Below are 23,664 nucleotides of genomic sequence, written 5' to 3'. Positions count from 1 at the left end.
CTGTGATTGACAGGTACTATGAGGGGTGGTGACAGGTCCTCTTTATTGGGGGGGGGGGGCAATCAGTATGTTTGGTGTACACTGTATGCGGTAACGAGATGTTACCGCAATCTCCTCCTCGCACACGATCGGTGTGTGAGGAGGAGAACTCGGTAACATCCCGTTACCGCGGTTTGTTCACATTTTAGTGATCGGCTGTGAAAGGATCACAGCCGATCACGTGGGTAAACAGCCAGCCAATGGCTGTTTACCAGTGTCGGTGACGAGTAGTGTTCCCGGGGAACACGCCGTCACCGACGTGCACGCGCAGCGCGATCGCGCGCATGCGCCGTGCACGTAGGGGGTGTGACCATCTGTGATCGGCCGTGACTTCATCACAGCCGATCACGTGGTAAACAGCCATAACGAATGGCTGTTCACCCCCTTCGGTGGCGAGCGGTGTCTCCGTGACACGCCGCCACCGAAGAAACAGGGATGCGCGCGCACGATCGCGCGCATCCCTGTTTAAACGGGAGGCCGTCATATGACGGCCTCCCGCCACAATAGCTGCGCCGCCTGGCCGTCATTTGACGGGCGGCGGTCAGCAACTAGTTAATCTGAGAAGGATTTATTTTTCTTCTTTAAGCTGAAGCGTGAACAATCACTTGACAAATCCATTTGGAAAATAGTGGATCTTGACGCTGCCTGTCCATATCATGGACCCTCTGGCAGTATAAAAAAAAAAAACCTGTTTTGCGAACCTGAGCGGTCGACTATAAATAGATTCTGATCGCTCTTACTACATCAAGAGACTGTAGTGCTTTCTCTTCCCCAGATTAAGGCTTCTGGGGAGAAAGAAGGAAGAATAATATCTTGGTTTAAACGAAACCCAGTTAACACTTTTGGTAAGAATTCAGGATGAGGACATAAAACCACCTCATCCTTATGCATGATGAAATATGGCTCTTACAAGACAGAGCCATTAGTTCCGATACTCTTATAGCAGAACTGGCAAGCAAAAAAGATTACCTTTCTTGTCAAAGAACCAAGAGAATTTCTCGTAAGGTTCAAACGGCTGATTTAACAAAGCCGATAAGAACAAACTTAAATCCTAAGGATTTAGAGGCACCCTGATGGGTGGAATAAACCGTGTTACCCCCTGAATAAGCTACGCACCAAGAGTGGGAAACAAGAGGCCATAGGAAAAGACATTGACACAGCCTGGATCTGGCTCTTGATAAAAGTCAAGGCCAGCTTCATTTCACATCCCATATGCCGGAATCCTGCCTATTGACATACTTTCTGGGGTGCCAACCCCTGGATCCATACCAAGAAACCTATGCGTTCCAGATTCTATAGTAAGTGATTCTGGAAGCCAGCTTCCTGGCATTAGTCAAAGTAGACACTACTGAAGAAGATCACCCACGATCTTTTATAGAGTGAGATTCAACAGTCAAACCTGTTAAAACTCCTTGTAAAGTAGGATGAAATACCGGACATTGTGCAAGAAGGTCTACTGCCCTCTTTATGATCTCGATAAATTAAGATCTTCTGGGACCCGGCTGGGGCCACCAGAATCACCTCCTTCTGTTCCTGCTTAATCCAGCGGAGAAGGCGTGGAAGTAGCAGAGCTGGAGGAATGCATAGATCAGTGAAAACTGATCCCTGGGGAAGACTAACACATCTGTTCCGCCTGCTAGCAGACCCCTTGTTTGACAAAGTTGTCGACCTTATTAATGAATCTGGACGCGAATAGGTCCATGTCCGGAGCACCCCATCTGACATATTGCTAGGAAGATGTCAGGGTGAAAAGATCAATAATTGTTGGAGTCTCAAATAGTACGCCTGAAATATTAAAATTGCCGATAGGAAAAGAAGTCCTGTGTTCTGCCAAAGCTAGAACATTATTCACCTCTTTTTTTGGGCTGCACGACTTCTCATAATCGATGTAAAGCGACCACTGTGGCTCTGTCAGACTGAATCCTGTCAGGACAGTCCTGTAATCCGACTGCCAAGATTCTATGGCCAGATGTACTGCCTGAAACATACAACAAAGTGGATAGGCAAGGTCCTCTAATCTGGACCATCTCCCCTGGACAGAATCTTCTTCCAGGGCTGCTCCCCAGGCTAGAAGGCTGGCATCTGTTGTTAACACCTTGCAGGATAAAGATTTTCCCTCCTGCTGGATAACAACCACCAATTTAGACCTGATCTATGTTGGGAGCCAAGCGTATTGGGAACAAACAAGGCCTGAATCCTCTTTATTCCAGACCGACAGGGTGGTGTCTTGAAGCAGTCTTTGAATAAAAGTGAGCGTAAGGGACGGCCCTGAAGGAGGCCATTTCCCCTAAAAAATCTCCTGCAGCCGAATAAAGGAATTTTCTTTTATCCTGATAAGTTGAATTAGTCCTACAATGGAATTGTTTCACGACTGGGGTAAGAATACCTTCTTCTGTATGGTATCTATAACCAGCCCCCAAGTAACCTCCTTGATGGTTTTAAGGAGAATCTTCCTAGGCTGAGAATCCAACCTAGAGATTTCAGATATCTACAGCTGAGATCAGACTCTGGTTTTAGACCTGGGACTGAATGATCTATTAAAAGTAGATTTTTTTTTCTCTGGAACCTTAGGAGCATTCTTTGAGGAGAAGGACACCCTTGCATAAAGACTGCCGCATCAGCAGCCCCAAGGACCCCACAGGCAGCAACCAACAAGGACCCGAACCCCAGACCCAAAAGCAGACTGGGCCGGGCTCTTGAAACTCTAGATGTAACCTAGAGAAGAAAATCGCAGAAATCCCTCTGCTCTTAACATTGTTCCTGCCATTTTTAAGAATCGCAGGATCTTTCCCCTCACCCGAATGAGTGGGGGTGCTCCTTCATGAGAAGGCCTTAGCATTCTGCTTTATGGGCTTTCTGCCCCCAAGATCCTGGTGCTGCCCCTGGGAACTAAGGCATAGGAGAGGCTGCACGATTAAAGGAGAAATGCTTGAATCTCTTTTTACTGGTAAAGAGAGCTTTACTACTTTTGGATGTACTTATCCATTCTAAATAGTCATACCCCAGGAAGGGACACAGACTGGCTAAGGGTTTTCACCTGGTGCTTCGGCTGATTAATATTTCAGCCATGGACCTCTGCAAAAATGCACTAGTCCAAGTATAAGCCATAGAGCTTAAACCAGGGGTTGACAAATTTGCTTGGAATCTAGGAGCCAGCTAAAAAAGTTAGGAGCCGGGTCCGTGACGGCGATCCGGACCTGTCCCTGGCCTGACATGGAGACAAGTGAGGGGAAGATAGCCCCAAGCCCCCCACCTGTCTCCAAGTCATTGCCCCCCATAGCTCTTAGAGGGACATTTTTTTTTTAAATTGCATTTTAGTGTAAATATGAGATGTGAGGTCTCTCTGACCCCAGATCTCATATACAAGAGGACCTGTCATGCTTTTTTCTATTACAAGGGATTTTTACATTCCTTGTAATAGGAACAAAAGTGACACACATTTTTTTTTTTTTTTTTTTTTTAAAGAACAGTGAAAAAAATAAAAATAAAAGTTAAAATAAAAAAAAAATATTTTAAACGCGCCCTGTCCCGCCAAGCTTGCGTGCAGAAGCGAACGCATATATGAAAGCGGTGTTCAAACCACACATGTGAGGTATCGCTGCGATCGGTAGAGTGAGAGCAATAATTCTAGCCCCAGACCTCCTCTGTAACTTAAAAAGTGCAACCTGTAGAATTTTTTAAATGTCGCCTATGGAGATTTTAAAGGGTAAAAGTTTGTCGCCATTCGATGAGCGGGCGCAATTTTGAAGCATGACATGTTTGGTATCGATTTACTCGACGCAACATTATCTTTCACAATATTAAAAAAAATTGGGCTAACTTTACTGTCTTATTTTTTTTTTTTTTTTTATTAAATACATTTTCCCCAAAAAAGTGCGCTTGTAAGTCCGCTGTGCAAATACGGTGTGACAGACAGTATTGCAACGACCACCATTTTATTCTCTAGGGTGTTAGAATAAAATATATATATAATTTTTAGGGGTTCTGAGTAAAGGGAAGAAAGATAGGCTGGCAGGCAGGGAAAATTATCATTACATCCATTAGCATTGCTGGTTGTAATTCCAACGGCCACCACAAGAGGGCGCCAGATTACAGAAGGAACCATAGGATCGTAGAAGGCCTCAAAGCCGGGGGCTAAATTACCGGCCGGCGGCGGCGCGGCCCGACGCGATCGCGCCGGGGGGGGGGCCACGGAGACAGCATACCCCCAGCTGTGCTGCCCCAGGCGCCAGGTCTGGAATTCTAGTCGCAAATGCGACCGGGCGCCCGGGTTTTGTCGAGCCCTGGCTTAAACGATCAAGTCTTTCATAGTATCTGTGAGACACAGTGCGTCAAATACACCAGCCCCTTGCCGGGCCTGCTGATCAGGCAAAACTTTCAGGTATCTCACACCTGTTCCTTAACCCCTTGGAGTCCATATTCCAATGCATTGGCATGACTCAAAATGTGCTCCACCAAAATAGTGGAGCAGACGTGTGAGACTCTGCTCACTGAGGCGATTGCAGCATTAATAGCTGGAACCCCCCATTTCTTTCATAAAAATGTTCCCATTCAGAATAAATAGCTATGCATGAATAGGAAAAACATCCCCCTATTAGAGGTAGATACCTCAAGGAGGTAGACAAACTGACTTGTGCGGCTACTCCCTCCCTGTTAGGATCCTCAGAAGAGGAAAAATAAGTATCTTCCAATATTTGGGAAGATCTACCTGATCCTCAGCCTCCTGCACCTCAACAAAAGGACCCAGACGGCTATTTGGGAATCTTATGTTTAGTCCTACTATGGAGAGACATTATAGCAATAATCTTTTAAACAGTAGAAGAAAAAACCTGTCTGTATGAAATACACAGGGACAGAAGTGTTCTACCCTTGACGGCTCATCTGACTGGGCGTATTTTTCTTTTTACCTCTCAGGGGAGGAAAACCTTTTTTTGGAAGGGTTTTTAGTTTGTTGTATACCATTAACCCCTTAGAACCCTTAGAGGAGTTCCTGGCCACTTTGTCACTCATAGCTTACAGTACAAAGCAGAGGCAGTACCAGCAAAATAATGTTTCACTTGCTAGGCTATAGTACAGTACAATAACTGTACATTAACTATTAATCCTAGCTATACAGTACAAAGTTGTCAAAAGGAAAAATGCCTGTGTTACCAAACCTGACCAGCAACCACTCTGCTCTGTTCCTCCACCGCCAGGTAGCAGCTTCTCTCGCAGAGCTCTAAACTACTTCCTCCACGTGTGGCCGGCGTCTGACGCCATTTAGCCATGCCCCCCGCGCAAAAACACCCCCCCCCCTTTCAACAGGGAGCGCCGGCATCAAGGCAGGCGGTAGCAGGGGGGTAAATCCTGCCTCTTTTTTTTTTTTTTTTAAGAAAAAAAAAAAAGAGGCAGCTGGCTGGCATTCAAAGGCTCAAAAACCGCCAATCTGGGGGCCCAGGAAGCGATCAGATCCCCCTTCATACCTGAGGGTCTGAGCTGGCTTGAACAAAGAGGAGAGTGGAGCTTCTGCCGTTTCCAGCGTCAGAATGGTGAGTGCTCAATACAGCCTCCAGTGGTGACACATAGACATGACATGACAACACAATACATGGAAGGAGAGATTCCTGAGAAAATCTCCCTTACCTTTCCTCGCAGCATGGTTTATCAGAGATAAAAAACCCAATCTGCGCCCTTCACGGTAGGCTCCGAGACCTTGAAAGGAAACCTTCAGGAACAGGGGTACACTCAGGTAATCCCGCAATCCTGGACCTGTGAGCAGACCCTGCCAGTAAACTTTTATTGGCTTTACTACCAAAAAGCACTGGATCCCAGGGCCCAGCTTTAAAACCATTCCCAAGCAAAACCTTGTGTCTTTGGATGACGAGGCCCGGGTACCATTCATTTAGTCCATTATGGAGAAATCAGAATGGATCTGGCTCTCATAAAAGGATTACTGCCGTGGAGCTCAGTATAACACATCCTTATACGTGCCCAACACCTTAGACAATGGCGAAAAAACTGAGGACTCCCAGTAATGGGAGGGGTTATATGGGGGAAGTTTACGCCTTAAGGGGCGTGCCAGCGTCCAGCACCTGATACGCCAATATAACCCACATAGTTATTACTATGGCTCTGTGTCCCCTGATGTAAGAAAATAAATAGGATTTTTGTACACACCGTAAAATCCTTTTCTCTGAAGTTCACTGACTGACACAGCTCCATTATTCTTATCATAGGGTTGTTATGCCACCTTCAGGGGAGGACTAGGCAGAACATGTTGTTATACATGTGAAACAAAAAAGAGAACTTTATAGGGGGTGGTCCCTTCAGTAACAACCCCTCAGCCTGCTTCCTGCAGCTTCAGTACGTCAACAAGCAGTATAACATAAATCAATAGGAGGGGAGGGTGCTGTGTCAGTCAGTGAACTTCAGAGAAAAGGATTTTACGGCGAGTACAAAAATAAAAAATTTCTCTTTCGTTTTACTGACTGACACAGTTCCATTATTCTTGACCATAGGGACTTCCCCAAGCAGTGTCATAACGAGGGGTGGGAACATCATAAAAAAACTTCCCCACAACCCTTAAGTGCTCCCTAACAGGGGAGTCACCACCTTATCTATCCGCATCAGAACTTGCGGTTAACAAAGCAACAGTGCATTATACCCAAAAGTAACTGTATTTTAAGAAGAAAACAGAGAAAAAGAAGTGCAATTGCAACATCACACGGCCGCCTGCAAAACTTTTGGCCAAAGCAAGCATCCGAAGATGTGCTGATATCCACTTTGTAGAATTTGGAAAAACGTGTGACTGGACAACCAAGTCGCCGCCTTACACACTTGAGCGACTGACGCTTGATGTTGGAAGGCCCAAGAGGTTCCAACTGCCCTGGTGGAATGGGCCATGACAGGAAAGGGGGGCAACTGCCCCTTCATGGCATAGGCCTGTACCACGATCTGTCTGATCCACCTGGAAATGGTGGCCGACGAGACCGCCATACCATATTTTGCATCAGCTACCGAAACAGAGTGACTTCCAAAAGGGAGCCTTGGCAGACAAATACACCCTTAGAGCCCGGACCACGTCCAGGGAATAAAGGGCCACCTCCTTAGGATGTGTTGGTTTAGGACACAGAGATGGTAACAAAATGTCTTCATTGATATGAAACGCTGACAGCACCTTCGGCAGAAAAAAAGGTTGCGGACGCAACATCACCTTATCCTATGGATAACTGGATAGGGCGACTTGCAAGACAAGGCCGCCCGTTCCCGAAACCCTCCTGGCTGATGTAATGGCCACTAGAAAGACCACTTTATGGGAAAGAGTCAATTTCTGGCCTACTCCTCGCTGTAGAAACAGCAGGATTCTGGAAACGGAATAGGTACACAGATGCCATCCTTTCTCTTCACACATGGAGATGTAGGCCTTCCAGGTATGATGGTATATCTTCCAAGAAGAAGATTTCTGTGCTCGCAACATAGTTGAAATCACTGAGCCCGATAGGCCTTGGTTCCTTAGCACCTGGAACTCAACAGCCATGCCGTTAAAACCAGCGATGGTAAAGCAGGATGGAGAATCAGACCTTGACGCAGAAGGTCTTCTCGCATCGGTAGTTGCCAGGGAGCGCCCGCAACCAGGCGTACTAGGTCGGCGCAGAGGCCAATCTGGGGCAATCAGAATTACTGGAATCCCCTCAGTCTCCACTCTGCGGAGTAGACGTGGTAATAGCTTTAGCGGAGGAAAGGCATAAATCAGTCGGTACTGACCCCACGGAGCCACCAGTGCGGACACGTCTTCCCAAGGATCTCTTGTCATGGATACGAATCTCGGCACCTTCCGATTGAGACGGGAAGCCAGGAGATCCATGTCTGGTGTGTCCTATTGCAGGCACAGTAGCCTGAACACCTCCGGATGCAGCGCCCATTCTCCTGGGTCCAGCATCTGGCAACTTAGGTAGTCCGCCTGCCACTTTTCCACTCAGGGGATGTAAATGGCCGATAGGGCCGGTACATGTCACTCTGCCCACTGAAGGATGTGAATGAGCTACCGCTCTGCAGCCGAGTTTCTTGTTCCTCCTTGATGGTTGACACATGCCACCCCCATGGCATTGTCTGACTGGATCCTGATCGGACGCCCTCGTAGTGTCTTAGACCATGTGGAAAGGCATAGCCTGATCACTAGAAGCTCGAGCACATTGATCAGCAACTTGGATTCCTCCCCTGACCAGAGACCCTGGGTTGACTGTACTCCCAGTACTCCACCCCAGCCAGTTGTGATCACTGTCCAATGTAGAAGTAGGAACGACTTCCAGGACCGAAGTGCCGGGGACCTCAGCCACCAGAGCAGGGAGTCCCTGACTGGCTGTCTGACCCGAATCTGCCGATCCAGGGATAACAAAGATTGGTCCCATTTCATCATCAAGATCTCCTTCTGCAGGACTCTGGTATGAAACTGGGTGTACAGCACTGCCTTGGAGGCCACCATGAGCCCCAGGACTCGCATGCAAAAGTGTAGCGACAACCACCTGCGGTCCATCAATAGTTTTACCACGGCTCTGAGAGTCTGCAGTATGTCTGAAGGGAGAGAAACTTTTGCTTCCATAGAGTCCAGCAATAAGCACCGACTTCTTTAGGTTCAACAGCCACCCATCCTCCTTTAATTCTGAGGTGGAAGCTGCTCTCAGGAGGAGATCGTCTAGATAGCCTACGATCGCGATCTTACGTTGTCGCAACAACGCCAAAATTGGAGCCAATACCTTGGTAAAGACTCGGGGAGCTCAAGCCAAAGGGGAGAGCCACAAACTGGTAGTGGGCTTCTCCAACTGCAAATCGCAGAAACAATCGCAGGCACTATCACCCCGCGACTTAGCAGGTCCCTTAACAACCCCATTATGGCCTCCATGCGAGCTGGGAGTAAGGGTATGCTGGAGGGGAAGAATCTGTTTGGTGGCCAAGAGAGGAACTCTATCTTGTAGCCAGAGGAAATCAGTTCGCAGACCCATTGGTCGAACAGCCGAGAGGCCCACCGGGCTGCAAATTCCGAAGGCGACCCCCCACCCGAAAGACGGGTGGGGGGCAAACCTTCATGCGGTAGCACTTCTGCTCGCAGGCTTGTGGTTCCAAGGATCCTTTTGTCCCTCAGAGGTGCGCCGTAGACAGCGGTGACGGAGATATTTCTTGGACCTACAGGTAAGCCTTAATCTAGGCTTACCTGTAGGTCAAAGTGTGTTGTAAGGGTTTTACAACCACTTTAAGGGGAACCCTGCGCCATTTTTTTTTTCAATGCCGTAGGGGTCCCCCTCAAAATCCATACCAGACCGTTTATGGATTTTAAGGGGAACCCCACGCCAAAATTTGAAAAATTATCCGAGCACGCAACCTGGCAGGCCGCAGGAAAAGAGGGGGGGACAAGAGAGCGCCCCCCCCCCCAACCATACCAGGCCACATGCTCTCAACATGGGGAGGGTGCTTTGGGGTAGCCCCCCAGAGAACCTTGTCATCCCCACAACCCTTGCCCAATGTTTGAGGGGGTCTACGGGCGGAGGGGCTTATCAGAATCTGAAAGCCCACTTTAACAAGGGGACCCCCAGATCCCGCCCCCCCATTTGAAATTGTACCCCTACCACTTCACAAAAAAAAAATGGCAAAATGTTAAAAACCCCAAGACACATCTTGGGACAAGTCCTTTATTAAAAAATAAAAATGTCCCACAAAGTCCATTCATCTTCTTCTCTCAGTCCGCTGACGGACCGGGGAAAAAAAAACCTGCACACTGCCACCAATCCACCTCCATGGGAGGCACCCGCCATAATTACCGTCCTCTCAGGTTACGGTTCTTTTATAACTGAGGGCGGGGCCACACAGGGACTTTCCCTTGCCGCAGGGCAAGGATTGTGGGGATGAGGCCCTTGTCCCCATCAACATGGGGACAAGGTGCTTTGGGGAGCACCCTCCCCATGTTGAAGCCATGTGGCCTGGTACGGTTCGGGGGGGTGCTCTCTAGTCCCCCCTCTTTTCCTGATTTTTTACATTTTGGCAAGGGGTTTCCCCTTAAAATCCATAGCAGACCTGAAGGGTCTACTATGGATTTTGAAGGGGACCCCTATGCCATTTTTAAAAAGCAAAATTGATGCAGGGTTCCCCTTAATATACATACGAGACCTGAAGGGCCTGGTATGGAATTTGGGGGGACCCCCATGCAATTTTTTTAATTTTGGTTCGGGGTTCCCCTTAATATTCATACCAGACCCAAAGGGCCTTGTATGGATTTTTGGGGGACCCCATGCCGTTTTTTTCAATGACTTATCTGTATTGCCGGGACCGACAATTCATTATAGCTGCGAGTAGTTATAAATGATTTTTCTTTAGAAATGTCATTTTGTGCAAGGACTGTTCTAAACACGGGAAAAATGTGCCAGTTTACAGGCATACTATAGACACCCCCCCAGGTAAGAAATTTAAAAAGGAATATTTCACTTTTATTGTTTCACTTTCAGCATTATTAAAAAATCACTAATCCCACGAAAAACTGACATTTTTAAACCTTTTTTTTTGCATTGATACATGTCCCCTGGGGCAGGACACAGGTCCCCAAACACTTTATGAAAATAATTTGCATATTAACCGTTAAAATTAGCACTTTTCACATTTGTGTCCCATAGACTATAGGTGTTCACATGTTCGAACACATTTTTTGCCTGTTCACATGTTCTGCTGTGAACCGAACTGGGGTGTTTGGCTCATCCCTAATCCCCATGTATTCTCTATGTGTGAATCTGTGTCATGCATCTGCAAAGATACATATTAGGGCTACATAAGAGAAGCTATGTTGTCGATAAAAAAATTAAAGCTCTTGGCTGTCAGTTTCTATTTTTTTTTAATTCTTCCATTAAAGTGAGAACTTTGGCCTACCCTCATTAGCATCCTTCGTGTGCAGTGTAGGGCTATAAAGCTGTAGGTGTTCATCATAGCTGGAAGTTTATATTTGGATATTTCACATCCAAGGCTTGTGGGCTTTTGGGTTGTTTATAGTTTAAACCTTATAAATAACACTAACGCCACGTACACATGATCTATTTATCCGGCGGACTTGGTCCGGCGGACTCTGGTCCGCCGGAGAATCCGCCCGTATGTATGCGCCGGCAGACTTTTTCTTCCCAAAACTCCGGGGGACTTAGAAAGAAGTTTTGACTCAAAATTGTCCGCCGGACTGTCTAATAAAGTTATTTTAAAAAAAAAAAACTACTTTTTTAACACAACTACTGTTGTGTTTTTTTTCTGTACACTTTTTTTACCAGGTGAATGGGTAGGGGTGCAATGTACCCCATACTCATTCACATAGGGTGGGGGGCCAGAATCTGGGGGCTCCCTTTTTTTCGGCGTAGGAGATTACCCTTTAAATCCATACCAGGTGACGGGACTAGCGAGGCGCCAATCTCGCCGATGGAAGCGGCGACATCGACTTCCTGCGCTAGTTTCATCTATTCATTTCAAAAGTCCAGTGGACTCCCACCATAGTCCGGCGGATTGTCCGCCGGAATAGTCCGGTCGTGTGTGAGCAGATCCGCTCGGGAAAGTCCGGAGGACCTCCGCTGCAAAATCCGGCGGCTTGTCAGCCGGACTAAGTCCGCCGGATAATCCGACCGTGTGTACGCGGCATTACAAGCATCAGTAGGGCAGATTGTCAGCATTAGCAATTCCCATTATTATCTCAGTAAATATATATATACACACACACACACATTATATATATATATATATATATATATATATATATATATATATATATATATATATATATATATATATATATATATATATATATATATATATATATATATATACACACACACACACATACACATACACATATACACACACACACACACACACACACACACACACACACACACACACACACACACACCAATTTGCTTGCTATGATTTTAAAAAAAAATGCTGCTTAGAGACACCTTCATGTGACCGAATACCTGGAAACCCTAGTTCACATGGTCCTTATTTACTAGAAGTATTCAAAGTGTTTTATAAGTTAGAGAAGACATCATTAAAAACAAGCGCAGAGACTAATTGCCTGGTTTTTATGCTGACCTACTTCAAGATATAAATTTACAGACCAGGAACAAGTAAACAGATTATGACTTCTGACCTTCTTCTGTATTTTCTGCTCTGTAGCCTAGTTCCAGCCAAGTTAGGGTCCGTTCACACACAGGGGCAACACGACTTTCAACACGACTTTTGGAGGCAACTTGGACACGATCTGAACACGACTTGGGGCGACTTACAACACGACTTTAAATCGCCCCGCGGCCAATCAGAAAATGAGCTCAAGGGGGAAGTCCACGCCAAATTTATGAAAAAATTTTTGGCGTGGGTTCCCCCTCCGAGAGCATACCAGGCCCTTATGTCTGGTATGGATTTTAATGGGGAACCCCCTACGCCGAAAAAACGGCGTGGGGGTTCCCCCCAGATCCATATCCAAGCACGCTACCCAGCCGGCCAGGAAAGGGGGTGGGGACGAGCCAGCACCCCCCCCTCCTGAGCCGTATCAGGCCGCATGCCCTCAACATGGGGGGATGCCTTGGGGAAGGGTGGCCACGCGGCCCCCCCACCCCAAAGCACCCTGTCCCCATGTTGATGAGGACAAGGGCCTCTTCCCGACAACCCTGGCCATTGGTTGTCGGGGTCTGCGGGCGGGGGGCTTATCGGAATCCGGGAGCCCCCTTTAATAAGGGGGCCCCCGGATACCAGCCCCCCACCCTATGTGAATGAGTATGGGGTGCAATGTACCCCTACCCATTCACCTGTGAAAAAAAAAAAAAAAAAACAGGGTTAAAATAGTTTATTGCACAGCTCCGGGGGTCTTCTCGCCGGACTCCTCCGCTATCTTCTGCTAGCTCTTTTACTAGCGGAGGAGCCCGGCATTCTTCTTAGTCGCCGTCGCCCTCTTCTTCCGACTTCGGGGGTCTTGTCCCCCTCTTCGGTTCTTCTTTCCGGGCCACCGCTTCTTCTTCCAGCTCTTTTACTAGCGGTGGCCCGGTCTTCTGTCGCCGCCACCGTCACCTTCCGTTCTTCTTCTTCTGGAGATGTTGACTCAACGCTCTCTCCGGCCGCAATGCCAGGGACGCGGTGCGCGGCGACTTATATAGGGACAAGGGGCGGGGTCACCGATTGATGTCACATGGTGACCCCGCCCCTTACAATGTCACAGTCCCAGCATGCTCCGGGATTGTGACATCGTCCGGTGACCCCGCCCCTTGTCCCTATATAATTCGCCGTGCACCGCGTCCCTGGCATTGCGGCCGGAGAGAGCGTGGAAGATGAAGACGAAGAGGGCCACCGCTAGTAAAAGAGCTGGAAGAAGAAGCGGTGGCCCGGCAAGAAGAACCGAAGAGGGGACAAGACCCCCGAAGTCGGAAGGCGACGAAGAAGAATGCCGGGCTCCTCCGCTAGTAAAAGAGCTAGCAGAAGATAGCGGAGGAGTCTGGCGAGAAGACCCCCGAAGACGGAAGACCCTCGGAGCTGTGCAATAAAATATTTTAACCCTGTGTTGTGTTTTTTTTTGTACTTTTTTTTCCACAGGTGAATGGGTAGGGGTACATTGTACCCCATACTCATTCACATAGGGTGGGGGGGCGGTATCCGGGGGCCCCCTTATTAAAGGGGGCTCCTGGATTCCGATAAGCCCCCCGCCTGCAGACCCCGACAACCAACGGCCAGGGTTGTCGAGAAGAGGCCCTTGTCCTCATCAACATGGGGGCATGGTGCTTTGGGGGCACCCCCCCATGTTGAGGACGTGCAGCCTGGTACGGCTCAGGAGGGGGGGGGGGGGGGCGCTCGCTCGTCCCCACCCCCTTTCCTGGCCGGCCGGGTAGCGTGCTCGGATAAGGGTTTGGTATGGATCTGGGGGGAACCCCCACGCCGTTTTTTTGGCGTAGGGGGTTCCCCTTAAAATCCATACCAGACCTAAAGGCCTGGTATGCTCTCAGAGGGGGGACCCACGCCAAATTTTTTTTCAGAAATTGGCCATGGACTTCCCTCTTGAGAGCTGATAATTCTGTCAGAGTCGCCTCCGTATAGACAGAGATCCGACTTGGAGGCGACCTCCATTGAAATCAATGGGTACCGGTCGCCTATAAGTCGGATTGAAGTAGTACAGGAACCTTTCCTGAAGTCGGAGTGACTTCAGTAGTGTGCATTAAGACGGCTCTCATTCACTTACATTGATTTTTAAATGTTGTCCGACCTGAGGCGACTAGGGGCGACCTGAAGTTGGATCTGAGTTGCCCCTGTGTGAACGGACCCTAACTCAAACTATTGGGCCAGCACTACAGAAAAGCAATAGCAACCTTAATCTTTTTCTCAAAACAGATAAACTTGAAAGTGTTGACATGGTACAATATACTAGAAACAGAAACTTAGTGATCTATCATTATTCATACCCTTTCTAGTAGACTCATTTCCTGGAACTCCGGACTTGTATTTGATAGCCGCTGTAGAGTGTGAGTAAGATCATAGGACGTGGAGAAGTAAAATCCATCCACACTGAGAACATGGCTGATCATGGAAAGGAAGGATTTGTTATCCTGCAACTGTTAAAGTAACAAGCATTAGAAAAAAAAGAGAGACACAGAGAGAGAGACAGACACAGACACACATAAAAAGAACTCCCTACGAGGTTATTTTTTACTGACAGTGTCTGGGAGATTTTCCTTTACGTCCTGTTCTGGAGGTAGAACAGAATTCACATTTTAGAGAGTTGTAATAGTAACAAGAGTTTCCACTAAAGGATTTTCCCTCATTTCTTTCTCTGGGGACTCAGACAGTAATAAAATGTCACAAAGAATCTAACCCCTCCCTACTCTATCTAAAACAAAAATAAATAAATAAATAAATAAATAAAACGCCTTCTGGTGCTGTACATACCGTTTTTTCTAATTGTATACTCTTGACTGAATGTATATTTTAGCTTAAAACCTTATGCGTATGTTAACGGTATGTGAAGCTTTAAAAAAATTAAATAAAAAATAAAAATAAATGATCATGGAAAAAAAAAAATCCTTTACATATACTTTGACAGTTAAAGCAGAAGTCTATCCATAACCTACCAAAGGATAGCTGTCTAGCAACCCATTGAAATCAACCGTGAAGTTCTGAAATAAAAAAAAAAACAACCGCCTCATAGCAGAAAATAGATATCTCCTTTCCAGATGTGTTGTATATATTAGATGAGCATTAAAGTGATACCAAAAGGGTTCCATTTAAAAAAAAAAAAAAAAAAAAAGTAAGACATAGATGCTCTGTGTAACAATGTTGCATGGGATGGTCACTTTCCTCCTTTTCTGGTAGTCATCCTGCCAGCCCTGCTAGCTACTCCCCCCCCCCCCCCTCCTGCAGCAAGGATCCATGCGAGCGTACTAACAAATACAGTTTCAGTAAGCCATGGCCCCGATCACGCCTCACAAGAGTTTGACTGACAGCTGCAGGGGCCTGTTTTCCTGTGAAAGCAGGTGCTGGAACTGAAGACTGTGCTGGAGAGGTAACATGGTGGTAGTAGGGCATTTTATACTTTAATGCAGAGAATACAATAAGGTAATAAAAACAATCGACTTTAGCACTACTTAAAAACTTTGGCCAGGCTATGAACATTCAAATATGTATACTTAAAGTGGAGGGCCACCCTAAATAAAAAAAAAAAATAAAAAAAAAAATTGCATTAAATATTCTTATAAAAAAAAAAAAAAAAATTTACTTACCTGAAACAGCTATTACTAGGCAGTCTTCCTAAAGTCTCCACTGCCTGTTTGCCTTCGTTAAGATGGAGGCGCCGGCAGCCGATCTGATGGACGGATCGGCCTCGGGCAGCCGACATCGTTGGCTCGCTGGACAGGTAAGTATCCTTATTAAAAGTCAGCAGCTACAGTGTTTGTAGCTGCAGACTTTTAGAAAAAATAAAAAATAAATCACGGCCGCAACACCACTTTAACAAGCAGTAAAACTTGCAAACATGCCCTCACTGACCTCCGTATCTGCAGACACTGTGGAGAAATTCATCATCAAGGTTCAAAAGGAAACCAATTCAAGTCAGGTCTTAGCATATTTTGCTCTCTCCTTTTCATCTTCTCTGTGTTTACATTAAAAAGACACTGTGACCTTAATCTTGTCTCTACAAAGGCCCCTTTCCCCTTATACTAACCTTGCCATTCCTTCCTCTACTGCAGAAGTCCAAAAAGAATGCAACTTTAGTGTAAGAAAGAGAAGATGACTGCCTACTGTCCTACTCTGTGACAGCGCTTGGGTCTAGAAGCCCTGAAAACATGATCAGTGCAGGGGAGGGAAAGGTGGTCTCTGCAGAGACACTGTCATTTTGCCCAGTAAGATTAGAAGCCTGTATGTGATACAGTAAATTTTACAGATGAATTTCTCCATAGACCTTGTAGCACCAGAGGCCAATGGTGGCTGGTGAACTTTACTGATGTGTAGAATATAACTTAATTTTACGGTAGAATTCAAGTTTTCGGGACCATTTATATTTACTATATTTGGGGCGGAGGGGGGGCTTTGGGGAGTTGTGTACAGCCTGTTACCTCCACTGGAGGGGGTTGGAGTTCTGCATTTTATCTGCGGGGGAGGGAGTGGTGTGTGTGTGTGTGTGTGTGTGTGTGTGTGTGCAGCCTGTCACGTACCTTGTGTAAGCAATGCCCGTCACCTGGAGGGTAAGTGTGTGTTGGCACAACCTGACACCTATAGAGGATGAGGGTGTATGCAGACTGTCACCCATAGGTAAGGTCACCACAGAGAGGGAAAGGAGTAGTGGTGTCAGGAGAAGGAGGGTGGGTGCCCTCTGGTGGTGGGAGGTTGGCAGGGCAGGTTGTGCTGGCTTGCTTGCCTGCCACCCACCCCCAGCCTGGCTCCCAACAGGCTGTAGACTGGCACTGGTCCGCTGCCCAGGGGTTGAGGATCCCTGTGTTAGGGGATTACACATAAAATGTCCTTAAAGCAGAAGTAAACCTTAAAAACTAAAATATACAAGTAGATAGGGTATTTTGGCAGAAAATTATTTTAAATCTTTTCTTCCAAAAACATAAAAAATATTTTATTTACCTTCTTAGTCATTTTTTAAATCTGCACACATACTGCAGCCCATGCGTAAAACAGTGTACAGTGTCAGCCCATTCCCAGCATCGCTATACATGGTGCCAAGATAATGTAAATCCAGTGTCCAGAGTTAAGTGTATAATTAGGTGCAAGTATGCTGCGTACTTGCACATTATAACAAATTTAGGCAAGCACCATCACAATTAAATTCCACTTTAACAGATGACTGGCACCTCTGCATGGCTCTATGGGGTTGGAAATCTGTCACTGAGTGCTGATCAGCAGCAGCCTGGACAATTCCTCAATAAAGGAAACCGATGCCTGTGTGCACATGTTCCCTTGTGCACTGCCAAATCAGGAGGCATCAGTTTAACTGAATTGAGAATAAAAAAGGTGGAAAATGTAAAATGGTGGACTGGGCATAAGGTGCACAATTTCAATTTGAATAAAAAGGGTTTCTTCCATAGAAAAATAAAATTCATTTTGCACAGAACCTACATAAAGTTATAAGCAAGTACAGAGGGTTAATGGTCATAGCTTTGGTACCGATGACTCTGCAAGGACTCTCCAGATAAATTGGCCTGACCTGAATAGTGGAGTTCTGTTCTAACTGGAACACAGATTGGTTTGTTTACATCAATTGCAGGGAGATAAGACCAGCAAGAACACCAGTATAATTAATGGCTTAGTGCAGGGGTGGCCAACCCGCAGCTCTCAAGCCGCATGCGGCTCTTTGATCGGTTTCCTGCGGCTCTTCGGGCTGGTTCGGGCTGTTTCATTGCGGTGACAGGCAGCCAGAGTCTCTGAACTCCTCCATTCCTCCCACACATCAACAGCCAATCAGCGTGTAGTGTCCCCAGCCCGCCACATTTGAATACATGGGCGCTGGAGTGAGGCTGAAGGGGGGCAGAGGAAGGAGAAACACGCTGTATCTGAAGCCGATGAGATACAAAAAAGGTATGGCCACAAGTGTGCAGGTTACTGATCTGTCCTCCCTTCTCCCTCTGTCTTGCTCTGTACTTTTTTTTTTTTTTTTTTTTAATAACGTTTCACCTGAACACTGATAAGATCTGCTCAGCACATTCTCTGTCTGTTGATAGTGTGACACACTGCTGGCTGTTAACCATTTCAGCTTCTTTTCACTTATTTATCCAGAGCTCTGTGTGTGCTGCATGCTTTCTGTGATGTTTTTTGGAAGAATTTACTGCTAGTTCAGGCTAGAAGACCCATTAACTGTTTATTGTTATCCTGACCAGTTCACTGTTTGTAAGACAATTTGTATTTTGGAAATTAGATGAGCTGCTGTCTTCTGTCACATGGATGTACTTTCAAAGGAAGATTACTGACCTGTGGTCTTTGTAGTGTTAAAACAGTGTGTGACATTTACAATAAATCCAGCTGAGCAAAAGTATGAGTGTATGAGGAAGGGATGGGGTGATGTTCATGTGTGCCCATGCGTATGATGTGGCTCTTTGCGGTAACTCGGTAAAAAATGTGGCTCTTGGTCTTCGTCTGGTTGGCCACCCCTGGCTTAGTGTTTTGAGTACACCAAGCATAACTGAGCTGATGTGAGGTGGGAGGGGCCATAGCCACAAGGGGGCTGGCCTTCAGTTTTCTGTATGCCTAGTGTCTGTTCCTCCTGTACAAGGCCGTATAACTCTAGTGGCTTATTATAAATCAAAGCTGTGTCCCTCAGTGGACAAAAGATACAGGGTAGCGTCAGTGGTGGTGCAGCATATTACTCCAGGAAGAAGACATTTCCTCGTTAAAATTATACAACAAAGACGGGGCATTTTTGTGAGGATGGACAGAAGTGTGAGTTGAAGTGCTGAAAACGCTTACACATTATTTTTGCTAAAGTAACCATGTATGTTACCTGTAGTTTGTAAAAACTCACCTGAGTATCAGTTAAATGCAAAATTGTCTTTTTATAGGAAATAACATCAAAGTCTGTGGCTTTCCAAATGGAATGATTAAACAGATCCCCTACTTTCTTCTTTCTGGTAATCACAATTAGATACATTCCTGATGAAGAAAATTGTATACATTTTAAAATATTTTGGAAACTTATGTCAATAAATACCCGACGGCACAAGACATATATAAGCAAGTCTTAGAGAGGAAACCCAGACATGCAATCTGCCCGACTGTGGAGTGTAGCAAAAAAGTGTGTAACTCACAAGAGATGTTGAACAAAACACAAATCTATTGACAGGTGCAACAGTAAAACACATGTACTTCAACTGTTTATTTAGTTGTTTGTAAGGAATTTTACTTTAAATCTGATCTCCATGTTTCATTTAACATTAAATTATTCATTTGGACCAAAAAATATTTACTTCACTAACAGTTGCAGTGGCTGTGTGCACTGTATAAACTGTAGCCTCAGCTATATACAGCTCTGTGTTCAACAATGGGATGAGAACGTTTTGTCCCATTCTCTAAACAAAATTAAGACAGGCTGAGAGCTGCTCAGCCATTCAGAGGAAGCTTTGTATCCTATGAATGAATACAAAGCTTCCTCTAATTGGCTGAGGTGGAAAGTTGGGCTGATGAAGTTCTAATTAGAGGAAATTTTGTATTCATTCATGGAATACAAAGCTTCCTCTGAATGTGTAGGGGTTGGGGTAGACGTGGCGTCCCAGGTACTCGTGCAGAGGCACCATCCCCTAAGAATATGTGACTATGTTTAAAAAAAAAAAAGTTTAGAACAAAGTGGGACTTTGATTGTTTCGCAGAAGAGTATAATAAAAAGATACACATACTTTAATTATATTGCTCTGAATGGTTGAGCAGCCCAAAGCCTGGTTCGATTTTGTTCCAGGAACGGGACAGAAATTTTGCTGCAACTGTTAGTGAAGTAAATAGCTATTCAAAAGGTAATTGAAACATAGCTTTAACGTTTAAAGGGATGCCATATCTTTCCTATGTAATGACTAAGGCCTTATAGGCTGAAACGCGTCAACTGACTTAATCTGCTCTTGTTCACTGTGGCTATTTAATAAAATTAAGAAATTTTAAGAGCAACAACCGGAGTGCAGATCATGCTTTCCACATTACTTTACTCAGCCAGCAACTGTGGATCGAGCACTTGGGAGCTCTGCTATCTATGTGGTGTATGGGTAGTAGCACTGACTTTTCTGTTTATACTTATTTTCCTTTCCCGCCTTTAAAAACATGTTCTGCATAAGCCTTAAAAAAAAAAAAAAAAAACTTGAAATCAAACTTTTTTTTTTTTTTTTTTTTTTTTTTTAACATGCACTACTAAAATAAGTGACTTGCAAAACCACTCACCCTAATGCCATATGCAGCAACCCCCCTGACATGACGTCTGCATTACTGAAACTTTTAGAATACTATTTGCCAATGTCATTGTTGTGAATTTCCTCTATAATACACAGAAAAATTGTGCTGTAGCTACAAAAAAATCCCTCAGCTGCATCAAGCCATTTAAAGAAAACGGTACAATACAAAAGTTACTATTCATGAGATAAAGCCGGGGGGGGGGGGGGGGGGGGGGGACAGTAGCGGATATTTAAAAGTGTTTTTCGAGCAAACTTTAAAAAAAAAAAAAAAAAAAAAAAAAAACAGTAATTGTACTCTAGAAATTGGATATGTCCTCTTGGAGCAAGAGAAAAAAAATTTTATACTTCCCTGTGCAAAAGTATTGCAACAACCTGTCCCCAACCTCTTTCTGGGGTCCCAGCCGACACTCTTGGCTCCTCCGCTTCTCCATGTGCCACAACAGGAACATGCTTACTATGGTGGCACACATGTGGGCTCGCTCCTGGCCCAGGCTGTGTATGTCTAGTGACACAAACATCCCGGCCCGTCCACCACACCTGACAGCAGCAGGAGCCAATGGCTCCCATTGCTCTAAGCCAAGCTTGTGAGAGTGGAGAGAGAAGACCAGTAGTCGGGCACAGAACTGGAATGATACAGGACCGCGGGTAAGTGTTTTTGGTATGTGAGGGGGTTGGAAACAGCGGCTCAAAAGGTTTTTTACCCAAATGCATAGAATTCATTAAAGTGTTTGTTACCCTAAAAAAAAAAAGAAAAGAAAATGGATGTTCCCTTAAAGCATGTTATAGAGCACAGTGCTGGTGGGGTGTAAATAAAATATCTGGCTGATCCTGCCTGGCTATGCCCTCCACCCTGTAAACTGACCACAGTTTATCATGGCTGCTGAGCCCTGACACCGTGCTCAGTTTATGTGCCTCCATCATCCGCTGCTATTTGCAGCTCTCCTCTGTGCTCCTCCCCCCTCCCTGCCTGTCAGCTCTGTCCACTCCATGATCATCTCATCCTACTGCTTTCATAATACAACAATCTTTCAACTATCCCCTCAGCTATGTTAAATAATGTCCCCAGTGCATTTTTTTTAAACTGCTGCTGTGTACCTAATTTTAGAGCAGCCAGCAGTCTGTCTCCTCCTCCTGGCTGATGTCAACAGAGGTTTCTCAGTCCCACTCGCTTTGCTGTCAGCTCAAGAGAGGAGAGAAGCGGGCTGTCATGTGCGGCATTCTGAAATCAGGTACACAGCAGCAGTTTTTTTGTTTTGTTTTTTAATGCACTAGGGACAATATTAAACATAGCCAAGGGGATTGCAGCGAGGTTGTTGCATGGCTTAACAACCACTTAAAGGCAAAAAGCCATTTGACTTTAGAACCACTTGAATTTATTGCATTGCAATGCCCACAGATAAAAGGTGATATACTTGAATAAAGGAAACCTAGAGGCTGCCTTTTTAATAGCTCATTCAGGAAACAAATAGCAATAGATATAAATAGTGTAGTGTGGAAAAATAAGTACACCCTTGGCTTCACAAGCTAGTATTACCCCTTATATGATCTCAGGTTGGCCAAGGGTGGAGGAGATGAGGGAGCATTTGGTCACAGTCTCGTTCTGTCAAGAACTGTAAGCATGTAAGGCCCCCATCACATCTGAGCAATTTTCCATTTGAAGCTTATAGCGCTAAAACGCTCAACAAGCCAAATCCCATTAATTTCAATGGCCCCTGTTCACATCTGAGCGCACTGTTGCCTGAAGCTCAAAAAAAAATAAAAAAAATTATAGGATTTTTATAAACAGTGTACCCGTAAAATCCTTTACTTTTCGTTTCAATCTGTTTATTAGAAGTTTGAGTAAACCAGAAAATATTAACTGCTCACGGAGCACCCTCGCAGAGGCTATAATACATAAATACCAGTCCAAAGTGCCAATCGCCCCGCTATACAAATAATATAATGTAAACAGGGAGCGGCATCAAAGTTAGCCACAATATAAAAACTCTAAACCCCCTTGTCGTCTGAGGAGATAACCCTTCATCCGCTACCCCTTGTCATAGGGAGCAGCAGTAAATCTAAGAAGAAGAGAGGGAGGCTAAAAAAAAAAGAGTAAAAGGGAACGAAAGCACAAGGAAAGGAAGGTTAGAGAGAAGAGAGGGAGAGGAGGAATAAGGGAACTCGGACGCAGAGGCCCCACCAAGGGGAGTCAGACCAGGCCTAGGCATGCTGCTTGAAGCGTAGGGAACTCATAGGAAATCCACGGCTCAAAGGCTTTTACAAATTTAGCATGTGAATCGTGTATGATGCTGGACATGCGTTCATGTAGAAGCATAGTGGTCATGCGTGTCTTTACCCCGTGGAACTCCACCCGTCGGGTCTTCCAGGCCTGGGCAATGGTCCGCTTAGCCTCTATAAATAGGTACGTAGCCAGCTTCTGCTGAGGGCCTCGCAAACCTGGTATCGGACAATGTAATAGAGCTAACTTGGCGTCCCTTCGGTTCGTTAAGTGAAAGAGTGTCTGCAGTAAACCAAAGACCCTTGACCAGAACCCCACCAGCTTCGGGAAGGACCACCATGTGTGTATAAAATCTCCCCGTTGCCAGGGAAGGCCTGGGCTGTGCAGACTGGTACCCAGTACCATCGAAACAATACTTTATATGCGGCCTCTATGGTATTTGTATTAAACGAGCATTTGGCTACCATTCTCCAGGCCTTACTCCAATCTTCCAACTCTATAGAGGTCTGAAGGTCCTTTTCCCATTGGGCCATACAGTGCCTTGCAAAAGTATTCGGCCCCCTTGAACTTTTCAACCTTTTGCCACATTTCAGGCTTCAAATATAAAGATATAACATTTTTACAACTCAAAAAATGTACCCCAAATCCCCACCTAGTTAAGACAAAGTGGAGATAATCCCAGGAGAGTGAATCAAAGGCTTTATAAATATCCAGTGAGAGCAAAAAGCCCGGTATCTTACGTTGGTGGAGGATATGAATAACATGGATGACCTTGCGAACATTATCCCCCGCCTGGCGACCTGGCACAAAGCCCACTTGATCCCTGTGAATGAGGGCCTGGAGGTATCTGTTAACTCGCGTGCTCAGAACTTTTCCTAAGACCTTCAGGTCGACATTCAGCAGGGAGATGGGAAGAAACGATTGTGGGTCCGTGGCTTCCTCAGGGGACTTGGGGATCATAGTAATATGGGCCTTAAGTGAGTCTGGCCTTTCACCTTCCCACCAGGAGTT

The 23,664-nt window shown here is 45.7% G+C and overlaps 1 protein-coding gene across 2 annotated transcripts in view; it reads right to left on the bottom strand.

Annotated features, from left to right (window-relative positions):
- SACM1L (SAC1 like phosphatidylinositide phosphatase) overlaps positions 1–23,664 on the bottom strand; it is a 226,497-nt gene that overhangs the window by 166,610 nt on the left and 36,223 nt on the right. The window contains exons 4-6 of one of the 2 annotated variants that reach the window (XM_077491838.1): positions 19,028–19,155; positions 15,141–15,185; positions 14,475–14,624 (exon numbers count right to left, since the gene is read on the bottom strand). In XM_077491838.1, the coding sequence (XP_077347964.1) occupies positions 14,475–14,624; positions 15,141–15,185; positions 19,028–19,155 (323 nt within the window). The remainder of the gene's footprint in view (positions 1–14,474; positions 14,625–15,140; positions 15,186–19,027; positions 19,156–23,664) is intronic. The other variant, XM_077491839.1, reaches the window with a different exon arrangement.

This window comes from Lithobates pipiens, unplaced genomic scaffold (genome assembly GCF_037356315.1).
Source record: "Lithobates pipiens isolate NorthernLeopardFrog02 unplaced genomic scaffold, aLitPip1_a1.2 Scaffold_19, whole genome shotgun sequence".
NCBI lineage: Eukaryota > Metazoa > Chordata > Amphibia > Anura > Ranidae > Lithobates > Lithobates pipiens.
Note: the sequence above shows the minus strand (reverse complement) of the source record. Positions and strands in the feature narration are given on the sequence as shown.